The 15,595-nt window shown below is 44.2% G+C and overlaps 1 protein-coding gene across 4 annotated transcripts in view; it reads right to left on the bottom strand.

Annotated features, from left to right (window-relative positions):
• Positions 1 to 15,595, bottom strand: part of MYO19 (myosin XIX) — a 253,606-nt gene that overhangs the window by 181,457 nt on the left and 56,554 nt on the right. For 3 of the 4 annotated variants that reach the window (XM_075195595.1, XM_075195594.1, XM_075195597.1), the window contains exon 3: positions 6,265 to 6,413. In XM_075195595.1, the coding sequence (XP_075051696.1) occupies positions 6,265 to 6,413 (149 nt within the window). Of the gene's footprint in view, positions 1 to 6,264; positions 6,414 to 15,595 lie in introns of those variants that run through there. The other variant, XM_075195596.1, reaches the window with a different exon arrangement.

Raw genomic sequence — 15,595 nt, 5'->3', positions numbered from 1 at the left:
TCTCCTTACCCGTTCTTCTGCTCCGTGTCTATTGCATCTGCCTGCCTGGAGTTTCTGAAGTATTGGTACTTTTTGTTTATTGTTCTGTACTGTTATACCCTGTATAGTCTACTGTTTGTACTATGTGCGGCGCTGCGGAAACCTTGTGGCGCCTAACAAATAAATGATAATAATAATAATAATAATAATAATTGCTTAAATAAAAACGTGAGCAAATAAAAACTTTGAGAAGAGAAGAACATTTGGATCAGAAAAATTATTTTAAAGGTTGATTGAACTAATAACTACTTTTTTCTATTACTAGAGGGTGACAGCATTGAAACTGTATACGAGTGTTACACCAAGAAGAGCTCAAAATTTATTTAGCTTTTTCACTCCACTTATCACATTCTATTTTTTGTGCGGTGTTTATTCTTAAAATATTAAGATTAACAGAATTATACTATATTTTTTTCTTTTCTTCCTTTTTTAAATGTGGATAAGATGTTGGGAATATAAAAAGGTGATCTCTTCGAAACTACATCAACTATAAGTATATTTGTTATCACAATTAAAATTTGTTAAATATATTTGATTATTATATTTAATTTATATAGACTTGTTGTCACTCACCGGACCATGAGTGCCTCTGCCTGGTGCGTGGTTCTCTAGCCTTCCTGCTGGCGTCTGTCCTGAGCCGCGGCCGTCCGCCATCTTGATGGACTGCGCATGCGCAGCACCCAAGAACTCTTATGACCTTTGCTTTTAATCTAATTGGAGGATCAGGCACCTCTCCCTATTTAAGGCACCTGTGCTCATTACCTCGTTGCCTGATCTTGAGTCTCATTCCCTGTGAGTCTCTGAAGGTGTCTCCTGTGTCCTGCTCGTGTTTTCAGTTCCCTGCTGATTACCTGCTCTACTCATCGGTGGTTCCCATACCCGGTACTGACTCCTGTGTCCTGCTCGTGTCTTCAGCTTCCTGCTGATTATCTGCTCTACTCATCGGTGGTTCCCATACCCGCTACTGACTCCTGTGTCCTGCTCGTGTCTTCAGCTTCAGCTTTCTGTTGGATTACCTGCTCTGCTCACCTGCGGTTCCCATACCCGCTTCAGCCGTTCAGCGCTCTTGCTGTGCCTGCATATCCTCGTGGACAAGCTTCTCTACTCATCAGCGGTATGCTTACTTGCTATTGACTTTAAACTGTTACCTTGCATATCCGCTTAGGACAAGCCTCCCTATTCAGCAGCGGTATCCATACCCGCTATAGACTATTAGCTATAACGCTGCATATCTGTTTGGAGCAAGTCCTCTGTGCTCTCATTGTATTCATACAATTATTGACTCTATTCATTCCTCCACTTATCCTCACCTAGACAAGTCCTCACCTCCTCGCAGTGGTACAACTTGCTGTCCGCAGACCACTGACGCCTCCTCTACCTACCTGCACCTGGACAAGTCTTCTCATCACAGCAGTGGTACAATTAGCTGAACGCAGACCACTGACTTCCCGCTACCCTACCTGCACCTGGACAAGTCTTCTCATCACAGCAGTGGTACAACTTGCTGAACGCAGACCACTGACTTCCCGCTACCCTACCTGCACCTGGACAAGTCTTCTCATCACAGCAGTGGTACAACTTGCTGAACGCAGACCACTGACTTCCCGCTACCCTACCTGCACCTGGACAAGTCTTCTCATCACAGCAGTGGTACAACTTGCTGAACGCAGACCACTGACTTCCCGCTACCCTACCTGCACCTGGACAAGTCTTCTCATCACAGCAGTGGTACAACTTGCTGAACGCAGACCACTGACTTCCCGCTACCTACCTGCACCTGGACAAGTCTTCCCTTCACAGCAGTGGTACAACTTGCTGAACGCAGACCACTGACTCTCCCATTACCTTCCTTCACCTGCTCACGTCCACCCGGCTCTCCGTGGTTGAAACCTGCCTTCCACTATAGCTGCAAGTCGCTGACTTATTTACCAGTATAGCTGCAAATCACTGACTCATCTACCAGTATAGCTGCAAGTCACTGACTATCATCAGTTCCATTGGCATCCTCTCTCCATCTGCTGTTATGTACGTTCCACTATTCACCCTGCTGCCAGAGGACCGCTGTGCAAACTCCGCCCCTCTGGTAAGCATAGTCACCTGGTGAATCCTGGGGAGAACTCCTAGTGCCCGTGACACTTGTGTTTAGACCAAGTGAAGATATAGGGTAAGATTTGATAGAAATTCTCTAGCACTCAAAATATTTATTTTATTAGTTTAGCATTTATGAATACTATAAACTGGTGTATGGTTTTGTAAGAAGTTTATTGAGCTGCACTAAGAGGAGGAGCGCTGTAAAAATTCTTTAACACTACTTTCAATGCGATTTTCTAGTCTACCTTACTTGCATACACATGATCTGTGTTAGCTTGTGGAACACATATGTGTAGTTTTTAAAACAAAGAATATGCAGTGACAGCCATGGATATCAGTCAGCGCTTAAACCTGCCATGAATCTGGTGCAAATGATACAGCTAAAACCAATCGTACTTACGAGTAATTAAATGTGCCTTATCTGCGTAGGAAGACTATTGGCACGCACTTAATGTACGTTGCCTACATTAGTCTGCCCTTTTCGTCCCCCAGTTCTACACTTCAAGTCGTATGCTGTCGTGTCATTTGCAATTGGACATGAATTGCATGCAAGTGCATTCATTGATGGAAGGTCCATTTCTGAGCAAGATACGCTATGCAAATGGAAGTATACCCGAACCTGAATCAGGTCCACAGTATTTATATAGCTATACACCTGAAATACATAAGCAGACTTTCAGTCAACACACTCAAAGCCTGAACTTATGGCGTTCTACACGTGTTGGGCGAATCACAGCTAATTCAAATGGTGGACTGTATTTAAACCCAGGTTACTGGTGATTTATGTTTAATGCTCTGGTCTTCACATTTACATTGTACTTATGGCTTGACAGCGGTTCTAGTAGAGGCCCAAAATGTTGACAACTGTATGGACAACTGCATGGTAATTACATGAATAAATAACTAAATCATTGGGAGAAGCTTGACAAGTGCCTTGTCTGTCTTTAATATTAAATAGCCCAGGACTTCTATGCTAATGGGGAGCACCCCAACATGATGGACTTTCCTGCTTACCTGAGAGCACTTGTAGGAATACACACACACGAATACACACACTGTATATATCTCTCTATATCTGCGTTAGGTATGAAATACCGACACTGAAATGCCGATATGTAAATACAGAGCCGTAACTAGGGCTGTGTGGCCGGGCGGTCGCAAAGCCAAGGGGGCGCCACAGCCACCCGCAATTTGTGCTGTGAAACTAGATATGTCCCCCTAGGAAAATCGACCCCCCTCTCCCCCGTATCTCTATACAATTGGCCGCATGCTGCCTGTTCCTGTATAGAGGCAGCATGCGACCACTCTCATTATACGGATGGCGTCGCCTCTTCATGTGCAAACTGCACAGGCTCGCCCCCTGACCTCTCTGCTCCTTGTAAGATTCCCCTGCTGTCTGCAGGCTTCCACCCCTCCCCCCTCACTTCCCACCGTGTTTCTGTCTGCCTGTCTCTATCTCTCACCGCCTGTCTCTTCTCCCCTCTTGTGTTTTCCTGCTATTTTGTATGTGTGGCTCTGCTCCTCCCCCTTTCTGTGTCTGTGCATCTTTGTGTCTGTCTGTCTCTTTCTTACCCCACTTTGTCACTGTTTAATTTTGTTGAACTCTGTGTGTCCCCCGCCCTGTCTCTTCTCCCCTCTTGTGTTTTCCTCTATGTCTGCTATTTTGTATGTGTGGTTCTGCTCCCCCCCTTTCTGTGTCTGTGCATCTCTGTGTGTCTCTTTCTTACCCCCACTTTGTGTCTGTTTTTAATTGTGTTGAACTCTGTGTCCCCTGGTGTGTTTTCCTCTCTGTCTGCAGTTTTGTATGTGTCTTTGCATCTCTGTCTTATCTGTCTGTGTCTGTGCATCCCTTACTCCCACTTTGTGTCTGTTTTTAATTTTGCACAACTCTGTCTCTCCCTGTGTTCCTTTGCCCACCCTTTGTTTTATCTATCTCCCCACCTTCTACCATTTGCCCCAAAACCCACTTTTCCCCAGTGCCCCTCACAGCTACACCTTCTTCTCCCCTCTTACCTTCTTCCTCCTCTTCTGCTGATGTCGATGGAGTCCTGGTGACTGCTGAATGGAAGAGCTGCAGACAAACTTGAATATGGCTGGTAAGCACAATCTTCTTATTTTAATCATTTTTTCATACATTAAATATCCGCAGATTTTTCCTCGCGCCCCATTGAGGTGTAAGGAAAAGTCAGCGGAGAATTTATCGCGGCTGTGCATTTTTACCGGAAAATTCTCAGCTGACTTTTCCTTACACCTCAATGGGGCGCAAGGAAAAATCAGCGGATATTTCTTGCAAAAATTCTGCGGCCTTGATGTTCTGAACAACATGGTGGCTAAATGAATCTGCCGTTAGGGTCCTATTCATTAAGCTCATAACCCCATTAGCACATGCACTTTTAAGACAGGGATTCCTCATTGAAGTTGCATGTACTAAAGGGCAGATTTATTAAAGGATGGAAAACTCTATTACCAGCGAAATTTCGCCAGCGATAGTTTTTTACTGTTTCACCCTATACATCAAAGGTTTATTGCCAGCGATAAACCCGACGGTGGTAATATGCGCCAGCTTTTAACATAATTTTTTTGATTAGCAGACTAGCTGCTGTATTGATAAATTTTAGCGGATTTAAAAACACAAATAATCAGTAAACATTGTTTTAAGTGTTGTTCTTGTGACAGGGGTCTTTTTTAATATAGTGAGAGACCTTAAAACATCAGATTTGTGATTATATAGTATATTTACCTACTATAGCGATACAAGCTTCCCACATGAATGGACTACACTCCCCTGCACTGCTCCGGAGAAGCTACAGAGGAGAAGCAGACAGGACAGAATACCAGCTGCAAGGTTAGTGGGCCTTTAGTCAATGACTTTTATCGGTGCCTCTGGCTCTTCAGTGTTGTGGAACTACAAAGCACAGCATGCCAGAGGGCAAGCTGGAACTTGTCAATCGACAAAATCTGGAGAACCATAGTTAACACTGTATCCAGCCAGCCACATAATACATGTGTGGAACTTTCATCACAGAGATGAGCCATTGGTTGTGGCAGGCTTGCTTTAGCATTTAAGCATTATTAGTTGTTATAAAGTTTTTGGTGTTTTTCCTGTTTTGTTTTCATTTATTATACAAATTGGGTTTGCAACTAGGGCAGTGTGACCTCCCAGGGCGCAATGCCGAGCTATCGTCACAGCTGGGAGAGAGCGCCTACACCTACCAAGATGGGGGGGGGGGGGGGGGGGGGGACGCCAGTGCTCTTTCTCGCCCAGGACACTAAAATTTCTAGTTACGGCTCTGTGTAAATGTTACTAACACAGTCATATTAATCCTAGTGCTGGTCAGAGGAAAAATCAGTGGGACAAACTGCATGGAATACACCCCAATTCTCCTTTAACTATTCCTAAGAGTAGCCAGCCGGTCCCCCTGCATTGATGCAACCAGCCCCAGGCCATTTTAATGTCGGCATTTTCTCTGTTGGCAATCACAATGTCTGTATTTTATCCGTATCAAGAACATTTACATACCGGCATATGGAATGTATGCATTTTGAGGTTGGTAGGATAAGTGCCAGTATTTCGACCGTCAGAAATATGACTACCATCGCTATAGCTACCTATCAATCTATATCTCTATGCTAGATCTAATACTCTCTCTCTATATATAAATCTCTATACCATATTATATATTATATACACACAGTAGCTCTTCTGTGGGATTAGACCAGACGGGCTAGTCTTCGCTCCCCACGCACATCAATGAGCATTGGGTACCCATGATCCTGTCATCGGTTCACTGGTTGTCCTTCTATGGACTACTTTTGGTAAGTACTAATAACTGGATACTGGGAACACCCCACAAGACCTGCCATTTTGGAGATGCTCTTACCCAGTCGTCTAGCCATCACAATTTGGCCCTTGTCAAACTCAGACCCTTACGCTTGCCCATTTTTCCTGCTTTCAACACATCAACTTCAAGAACTGACTGTTTACTTGCTCCTAATTTATCCAACGCCTTGACAGGTGCCATTGTAAAAAGATAAATGTTATTCACTTCACTTGTCAGTGGTCTTAATTATAAATATAACATGAACACTGTGAAGATATTTCATGATGTCAAATAATAGTCATTTTACAGTTACCTGAGGATGAGATGTAATGTGGTACTCTTTCATAATCTCAGTGCTATACAGTTTATAAACTGATTGAAAAGGATTAACTGCAACAAGAGTACACCCAGCATTTGTGTAGAATACTTCAGCTGCATATCTTGCTTGAAGACACTTCAACACTATAATTAAAATTATAAACTTAATACATGAGTGCATTACAATTTTGTGCATTACAATTTTTCACAGTAAAAAGAAGGGTACACAGCCATTTCCGGTCAAAGTAAGTAACCTGAACCTCTAATATGCTGCCAAATTGTAATGCTTTACAGTATTTTATTTGATGTTCCAGCATAATAGTGTGTTTCCTAACTAAACAAGGGTATGCAGAGCTTATTCCTACAATACAGGGTTTAGATCGCAAAACTACTGCTATGGCAGGACTAAAGAGATGACACAATTCAGCCACAACAAGCTTTGTTCCGTGACATTTTGTAGAGTTTTATCAAAATACTCCTATCTTGTTATAGATGCTAGTTAGTAACACATAAAAACATTTTCATTGACTTAATGATGACTGAAATGGATGCTAGTATCTATGTTGCTAAATATTTGAAGACTTGGTCAGAAGAGTCTTCTCTGCTGTTTAGCCCTTTCTGAATTGTTACTAAAATTTATACAAAGATAAAATTACACGTAAAAATTGAAAAGTAGAATGTTTTATTAAATATATTAAGCCATTTGGTACCAAGTCAAAAATCCATCTAGTTTCTTTATTTCTTTACCACTACTTAAACAGGTTCTCCTTAAAGCACACAAAAGGTAAAAATAAAAATGCCAATATGATCCGCAAATTCTCCCAAATCTGGTGTGACTAGTTTATTTATAACAGCCCCCTACCTTCAGTGATCCTTCTGAAGACATTTTGGACCATTTCTTTTAGTCTTAGTCATTAGTTTGGTTTGATTGTTGAATATAACCATTCCTGTTCCCTGCTAAGGGGCCCTGTCCTGCCGGGGGTACAGCCTCTCGTCTCAGTTATTCCTTTCCCCACCTCCCACAAAAAATACTATTGCATAAATAATTTGTGTTTGTTCTATGTGTAATTTTTGCTGTTTATATTTTTGTGTTGTATACTCTGTCTGTGCTTGTTTGATGCATTTAGCTTGACAACCATGTAAGATGTCGATTATTATGGTCACCTGTAACTGTATTGCGTTGTTATCCATTGTTTTTTTGAAAATCTAAATACATTTCTTAAAAAAAATAAAAATACCAATAGGACATTAAAGTGCTGCAAAGATATATTACATTACTAACGTATGGCCAAGAATCTTCTAACATTTTTATGTAAGGAATGTTATTAGGCTAATAAAAGCGCAATACACAGAAAGGTATACAGAGAACGGAAGTGAAATATTGTATTTTAAATAAGAAATTTAATGCCAGTATTTTCAGTACAATAGGTTGATAGTAAAATTTAATACGTTTCATGGGCTTGGAGCAAGTTGTTAGATGGAAAGGGATAGGGAACAAAATGACATTAAATCATTAAAAGTTGTTATTACTTAGCCCATGATTTATCTCCTTTAATGTGTAATCTTTAAAAAACAGTATTACGACCGCAAAAGTTGCTGTTTGAGCCATTAATGCTCTCCAGGAAGCAAATGTATGAAACAACGGTTTCTGCAAGTCGCCAGAAATCAGCGACTTTGCAGTGGAAATTAAAAACGGCGATGGCTTGTAAAAGCAAGTAAATTTCCCCTGCAAAGTCGCCGATTTCCAGCAACTTGCAGAAATCGACGTTTCATACATATACCCCAGGACTGAATTTCTGAGATCTATTGAACCAGGTAGATTCATAAACAATTACATATAAAACCTGAATAATAAAATGGTCAAGACCATTTCTAAACTGGTTCTAGGTTTACCATGGATGCACTTTTTTATTATTATTATTAATTTTTATTTATAGGGCGCCACAACGTATCCGTAGCGCCGTACAAGGACAAACAATGGCACAGTACAAGGTGAAACAGCACAGTACAAGTAACAGTAAGCACTATAACTCTGGGGGCTCAGGCACAGCATGAAAGAGAGGGAGGGAGGGAGGGGAAAAGTGAGTATAGGCAGGTAACTATGGCCCAAGAGGGTGGGCATGGATGACAGGTTGAGAGTCACTGAGGGGAGCGGAGAGAAGCGAGAGGAGACAGAGGGCAGAGGGACCGAGAGGAGGTGAGCTGAGTAGCTGGAGAGCGCAGTTAAAAGTGATGGAAACAGGAGGTAGCAGAGCCCTGCTCAAAGGAGCGAACAATCTAAAGGGAGGGGAAGACAGACAGACACATGGATGAGACGGAGAGACGGGAGAAACGGAGACGGAGTCGAGGAAGGGGGAGAAGGGAAGAAGGGATGAGAAAGAGAGGTAGCCGACTGGTGGGAGTTTAGGCATGAGACTGGAAGGCTTTAAGGAAAAGGTGGGTTTTTAATGTTCGTTTGAAAGAGGACAGATTAGGGGAAGTTCTGATGGAGCGGGGGAGCTTGTTCCAATGGAGGGGAGAGGCGCGGGAGAAGTCTTGGATACGTGCGTGAGAGGAGGTAATCAGAGGGGAAGAGAGGCGCTGATAGTTGGATCGCAGTGGGCGGGAGGGAGTGTGAATAGAGATAAGGTTAGAGATGTAGGGAGCAGTGGAGTTGGCGAGGGCCTTGTAAGTGAGAGTGAGGAGCTTGAAAAGGATTCTGTAGGGGAAGAGGAGCCAGTGAAGGGCTTGGTAGAGTGGGGGGACAGAGGTGGAACGGCGAGAGAGGAAAATAAGCCTAGCAGCGGCGTTTAGTACAGATCTAAGGGGAACGAGATGAGAGGGGGAGGCCAATAAGGAGAAGGTTGCAGTAGTCCAAGCGGGAGATAATCAGAGAGTGGACGAGAGATTTGGTGGGATCCTGGGAGAGGAAGGGCCGAATGCGGGCAATGTTGCGAAGCTGGAAACGGCAGGATTTGGCGAGAGTGAATGTGAGGGGCAAAGGAGAGAGAGGAGTCGAGGATGAAACCTAGGCAGCGGAGTTGGGGAACAGGGGAGATAGAGGAGTTGTCAACAGTGATAGAGAGGTCAGAGGGGAAGGAGGTACGAGAGGGAGGAAAGACAATGAGTTCAGTTTTAGCAAGATTGAGTTTAAGAAATCTAGAGGACATCCAGGAGGAGATGGCAGAGAGGCATGCGGATACCCTGGAGAGAAGGGAGGGAGAGAGATCAGGAGAGGAAAGGTAGAGTTGCGTGTCATCAGCATAAAGGTGGTACTTGAGGCCGAAGGAGCTGATGAGTGCACCCAGAGAAGAGGTGTATAGTGAGAATAGTAAGGGTCCAAGGACAGAGCCCTGAGGGACCCCAACTGGAAGGGAGGAAGAGGGGGAGACTCAGAGGTGGAAACAGAGAAGGAACGGTCGGCAAGGTAAGAGGTGAACCAGGAGAGGACGGTACCGGAGAGGCCAATGGACTGAAGGGTGTGAAGCAGGAGGGGGTGGTCAACGGTGTGAAAGGCCGCTGAGAGGTCGAGGAGAATCAGGAGGGAGTAGTGGTCCATGGCTTTAGCCAAGAGGAGATCATTCGTAACTTGAGCCAGGGCAGTTTCGGGGGAATGGAGGGGGCGGAAACCTGATTGGAGAGGGTCAAGGAGGGAGTGTTCAGAGAGGTAGGTAGAGAGACGGTTGCAGACAAGTCTCTAGAGTATTTTGTAGGCAAAGGGGAGAAGAGAAATTGGGCGGTAATTAGAGAGTGAGGTGGGGTCAAGGTTGGGTTTCTTGAGAATGGGTGAGACGAGAGCATGTTTAAAGGCGGAGGGGAAGATGCCGGTGGAGAGGGACAGATTAAAGAGGTGAGCGAGGTGGGAGCAGGTGGAGGCGGAAAGGGAGTGAAGAAGGTGAGAAGGGATGGGGTCCTGGGGGCAGGTAGAAGGGGGGAAGAAGAAATGAGACAGTGGACTTCCTCACCCGAGTTGGGGCGAAAGGAGAAGGAATTGGTGGCTAGGGGGAGTGGGGGGGAGAGTGGAGGGAGGAGGAAGGGCGAGAGGGGGGGTGGCGGAAGAGTGGGTGGAGGAGATTTCAAGTCTGATGGCCGCGATTTTAGAGGAGAAAAAGGAGGTGAAGTCAGTGGCAGATAAGGAGGAAGGGAGGGGGGAGACAGGAGAGTGTTAAAGGTAGCGAAGAGGCGGTGGGGGTTGGAGGACTGGGAGGAGATGAAGGATTTAAAGAAGGATTGCTTAGCGAGCGAGAGGGCAGAGCTGTAGGAGAAGTGGAGGAAATCAGCCAGGGAGTGAGATTTTCTCCAGTGGCGTTCGGCAGTACGAGAGCATTTTTGGAGGAAGCGGGTAAGTTTGGAGTGCCAGGGTTGGGGATTGGAGCAGCGAAGGTGGATGGACTGGGCAGTGGCGACCGCATCAAGGGCGGAGGAGAGGGTTTGGTTATAGAGGGAGGCCGCCTGATTAGGGCAGGACAGGGTGGAAAGGGAAGAGAGGAGAGTTTCGAGAGAAGAGGATAGAATAGCAGGATCAAGGGTGTCGAGATCGCACCTGGACCGGGTAGATTTGGGTGGGGGGAGGGGTGCAGAAGTAGAGGAGAGAGAGAATGAGAGGAGATGGTGGTCCGAGAGTGGAAAGGGGGAGATAGAGAAGTCGGACAGACTGCAACAGTGGGAGACGACAAGGTCAAGGGAGTGACCAAGGCAGTGGGTAGAAGAGGAGGTCCATTGGGAGAGGCCAAGGGAGGAAGAAAGGGCAAGGAGTTTGACGGAAGCAGGGTCGGTGGGGTTGTCAATAGGAATATTGAAGTCGCCAAGGATAATGGAGGGGATGTCAGAGGAGAGGTGGTGTGGGAGCTAGGCAGCAAAGTTGTCAAGGAAAAGGGAGGAAGGCCCAGGGGGACGGTATATGACAGAGACGCGGAGATGGATGGGGTAGAAGAGGCGGATAGAGTGGACTTCAAAAGAGGAGAAGGAGAGGGAGGGTTCAGGAGGAATGAGTTTGAAAGTACAGGTGGAGGGTAGGAGAATGCCCACTCCACCGCCTGGGCGGTCTCCAGGTCTGGCAGAGTGGGTGAAGGAGAGGCCGCCATAGGAGAGCGGCAGGGGAGGCAGTGTCGGAATCGGTGAGCCAGGTTTTGGTAATGGCAAGAAGGTTAAGAGTGTTAGATAAGAAGAGGTCATGGATAGAGAGGAGTTTGTTGCGGATGGATCTAGCATTCCAGAGGGCACAGGAGAAATGGAGGGAGGGGAGAGGGGAGATGGGGATAAGGTTGGCAAGATTAGCGGTGCGCGGGGGAGTGCAGGGACAGGAGCGTGAAGTTGAGCGAGGTGAGAGTATGGGTATGGCAAGTGAACAGGGAGGCATAGTGAGGGGAGGGAGTGGCGGGGAGGAGCGGAAGAATTAGAGGGGACAAAAGAATCGTCTGAAGCAGAGGGGCGGGAGAAGAGGACAGGGGGAGTCAGAAGGTAGACAAGAGGAAATGAGATAAGTGAGTTAAATAAAGTAATAGCCAACAATGACAATGATGGTGGGGAGAGGTGTGGAACTACTCATCATCATCATTATAGTAAAGAGCCAAAAGAAGAGTTTGTGTGATGAATATGGCTCAACACCAACATCACATATACCAATCACAATACACCCAACCTCCAGACTACTTCCAATGTACACATATAAAGCCGATAGTCAGAACGTATTGAGTCTTAATGAGTTCTAATGGTTTACCTCCATCACCAAACCCCCAAACCATTCCACACTTAGGCATACTATACATAAGTACCATTACCAAATCTATGATACGAATTTGAAGCAGGGGACCTTGGTACTAACACTGATTGCCGGGAACCCGCAGGTTGCTGTCCTCTAGGGTGCCCCAGGGAGTAGTACAGTGGAGAAAATTGCTAGCAAGAAATGCAGGAGGTAATCAGGAACAAGGTCAAACAGGCAGAGGTCTGGTATACAGGATATAATCAGGATCGTGGTCAAGCAAGCAGAGGTCTGGTACACAGGAGGTAATCAGGATTAAGGAGGCTAGACACAACCCAGGAGTCAGAAGCTGGCAACAACGTTGCTCTGACACTGAGCGAGTGTCAGAGCGCAGTCAAATACAAAAGCAGGTTTGAAACTCCCGCCCTAGCCGCAGTCACATAAGCCGCCACCCGGAAGATCAGAGCAGCAGCGCGACAAGACATCGCTGAAACGAGGACGGGTAAGTCGTCACAATCTACCCTTGTTGTGAGACAACCCGGGCTAGAGAAAATTAGTAGGTAATTAATGGGAAAACTGCGTGCATCTGTGCACCTGTTTAGAATGTGGGCATTAGAGAACTACAAGTTGTAAGTTTACAAGTTGTAAGGTTGGTGCATCCTGAAGTGATTGAACGTGAAGTGCATTGAAAAGCATACTGTAAACTAACCTGCTCAAACACCTTATTCCCCCCAAAAATGTTTACCTCCATTTATTTAAGCTGCACTCATCACATGATTAACACAGCTAAAGTGTTTGTTATGGCAGACATTGTTCTTTATGGTAAATGTGCCTTCCATACTCAAGTTGCAAGAAACATAAAAATATGCAAACATAATTCCAAAACATCAATAATCAATACAAGACTTTTAAAATAAAAATACATTTCCTTACCTTCAACTTCATGTAATTGTTTATTTAATGTAACACATTAATATGTTAATATTTACTTTGGTAGTTAGGCCTAATTTTCTTTTCAGACTAATAGTTGAGGACTTGTGCTTTGCTATTATGTAGCATGAATGCAATGCTTATATATTATTAATATACTCACATCTGTTTCTATTAGCCGCACTGGTACCTTATAATTCCAGTGACACATGGTCAATTGTGCAAATTATTCAATTTTCAAAAAAATAAATGCACTTTTCTTTTAATACAAATATAACAGAAAACATCCTAGGCTACATCCTAAAACAAACACTAACTAAAAAAAACCCAAAAAACTACAATTAACCTAAATATAATAAAACAAGTTAACCCGTGTATGATACCCATGCATTCTAGTCAAATCAAGCTACTTAAGGTATTAAAAAGGTTCTTGTCATGCATTTGGGCCATAGCCCAGGCCTCCTCAGGGGAAGAGCGTTACTTCCCGACGCAAGCGCCCTTTTTTAACGTGGTTTTGTCCACATGTCACCACCTCATCATTTTTCTCCATCACCTCATCCTTCATCTTCATCGCCACATCCTTCATCAAGCTACTTACGGTGTTAAAAACTCCCCACTGTCACCCCCAGCAACCACCAACCACTCCCAACTGTCACTTCTCCTTTAAGAAATATATAGGTCAGTGTATAACTCTGCCCAGCAGGTGGCGCTGCAGCTTGGTGTTTTTTTCTCCACACATGCCACTAGACATTTATATAGTAGATTATGATCATGAAATGCATGATAACACATACTTAGTCAATAAAGAGAGCGTCAGAAACATACAGCGTTCAAAGAAAGGATTTCAGTTATGACATAGGCCTGAAAACTGAAACTGCATGGCAGCAAACATATTTAAAACAAGCTCAGAGGGGGCGGCAAAACAGCAACTGCTCATAATAAGACATACATCCAGAGATCCCATTGCATTAGCGTTGGCCATGGTTACCATTATCACTCCAGAAGGTCAAGCCTGACTCCCATAGGAAAAAGTTTTGATCACATTGTATGGAGAAGATTCAATTCCCTGCGTTGTTATTTAGAAAAGAGATGCACAGCATAATTCCAACTCACCCATGGCTTCTTAAGAGCCAGGACTTGGCTACCAATAAGATGAGTTTCAACCAGGCATGCAATGTCAGGGTTATACTTTTTAACATGGGTTAGAACTATATAATGTTTAACTCTATCATTCAGGCCCCTCACATTCCAGGAGAGCAGTTGGAATCCCCCAGCACTACCTCTATCCTCAGCCATCATACAGAGAGCAAAAATGGGTCCTATGCATATTACAAAGCCCCCAATCCCACCAAAATAGGAAATCAGATACAGTAAAAATAGTTTGCCATGCAGCCAATTGATTGCCTGCTTGTGGATAGAGAAAAAATGGGAACAGCCATCCACAATCACTCTGAGCCGTGCAGGAAACAGCATTGCATAGGGGTTTTGTAGGTCCCTGACCCTACTCTCTATTTTTTGTGAATTGGGCCCGACTTTTCTGAACCTCAAAATCAAGTAACACTGAAACTGTATAATTCTCAAACTTAAGGGACCCTTGTAGCCTGGCCAATCAAAGAACAGTGTCAAAATGTCTGTAATGAAGGTTTGAAATAAATGTATGAGCTCCTAGTTGAGGTGGGTGGGAGGCTAAGCTGTGAACCCTCTGAACCAAAGAGTGGGAGGTGAAGGCATCCTTTCCTAATACCTGTGTGAGGAACACTGGTAAGGATGAAAGCCACAGAGTATGGAAAACACTGGGGCCAAACAGGGATACTGGTGACACAAGCTTCAGCAGGACTAGTTCAGGAACCATCATCAGGGCAAACCTTACAGCACCAAAGGATGACCCAGTGCCAGGATGGAACAATACTTTATGTGGTAGCCTGAGCCACTAATAGGTGAAAACACGGAGGTCCAGGCAACCAAAATGCGATAGCCACACAGCCATCCAATCAGTAGCAGGTTATCATTTCTAGCCTTGCATTAGCTCATTCTGCAGTGAGAAATGATTATAGCCACTAACCAGCAAAGGTACCCAGTGATTTTAAACACAGGCGTAGGCACACTCATTATGGCATGTCCCGTCATACACTGAGAAGCACTGTTGTGACGCACTTGTGAGAACTCTTAAGTACTGGGAGAAAATAAGTATCGATAAGCAAAACTTGTTTTATGGGAAAGGGGGCAGATATGGTGAATGTAAGCTAGCATGGCTTTTTTATTGGCAAAACACAGTCACCAAAAAACCATGTTAAAACTTGCTAGTCCATGAAAGAGACTAAGGCAATGGTGTCACCATTCTAGTCTCTGAGACAATGTTGGATGAAATTATAACACATCACATTAACTCCAATATTGCAATTTCGAGTGTTTAGATCAGCAACAACAAAGTCCAGACAAATGTTTAACCAAGACTCAGACTGTAATTACTTAACATCTGTAAAAATGTCTTAGATAATTGTAGTTGAATCAGAAAGAATTGAAACAGTTTCTCTACATTATGAAGTTTTCTGAGGGTTTGCAATATACCCTTTCAAGTAACAAAAATCTAAAACAAATAAAAAAAAAATATTAATAATAATTACTATAATTAGATGGAGCATAGTATTAAAGATTCCAGTTCATTATACTTTTCCACCATGAAACTGGTATTTTCATAGATACCAGTTAGAAATAC

This window comes from Mixophyes fleayi, chromosome 2 (genome assembly GCF_038048845.1).
Source record: "Mixophyes fleayi isolate aMixFle1 chromosome 2, aMixFle1.hap1, whole genome shotgun sequence".
NCBI lineage: Eukaryota > Metazoa > Chordata > Amphibia > Anura > Limnodynastidae > Mixophyes > Mixophyes fleayi.
Note: the sequence above shows the minus strand (reverse complement) of the source record. Positions and strands in the feature narration are given on the sequence as shown.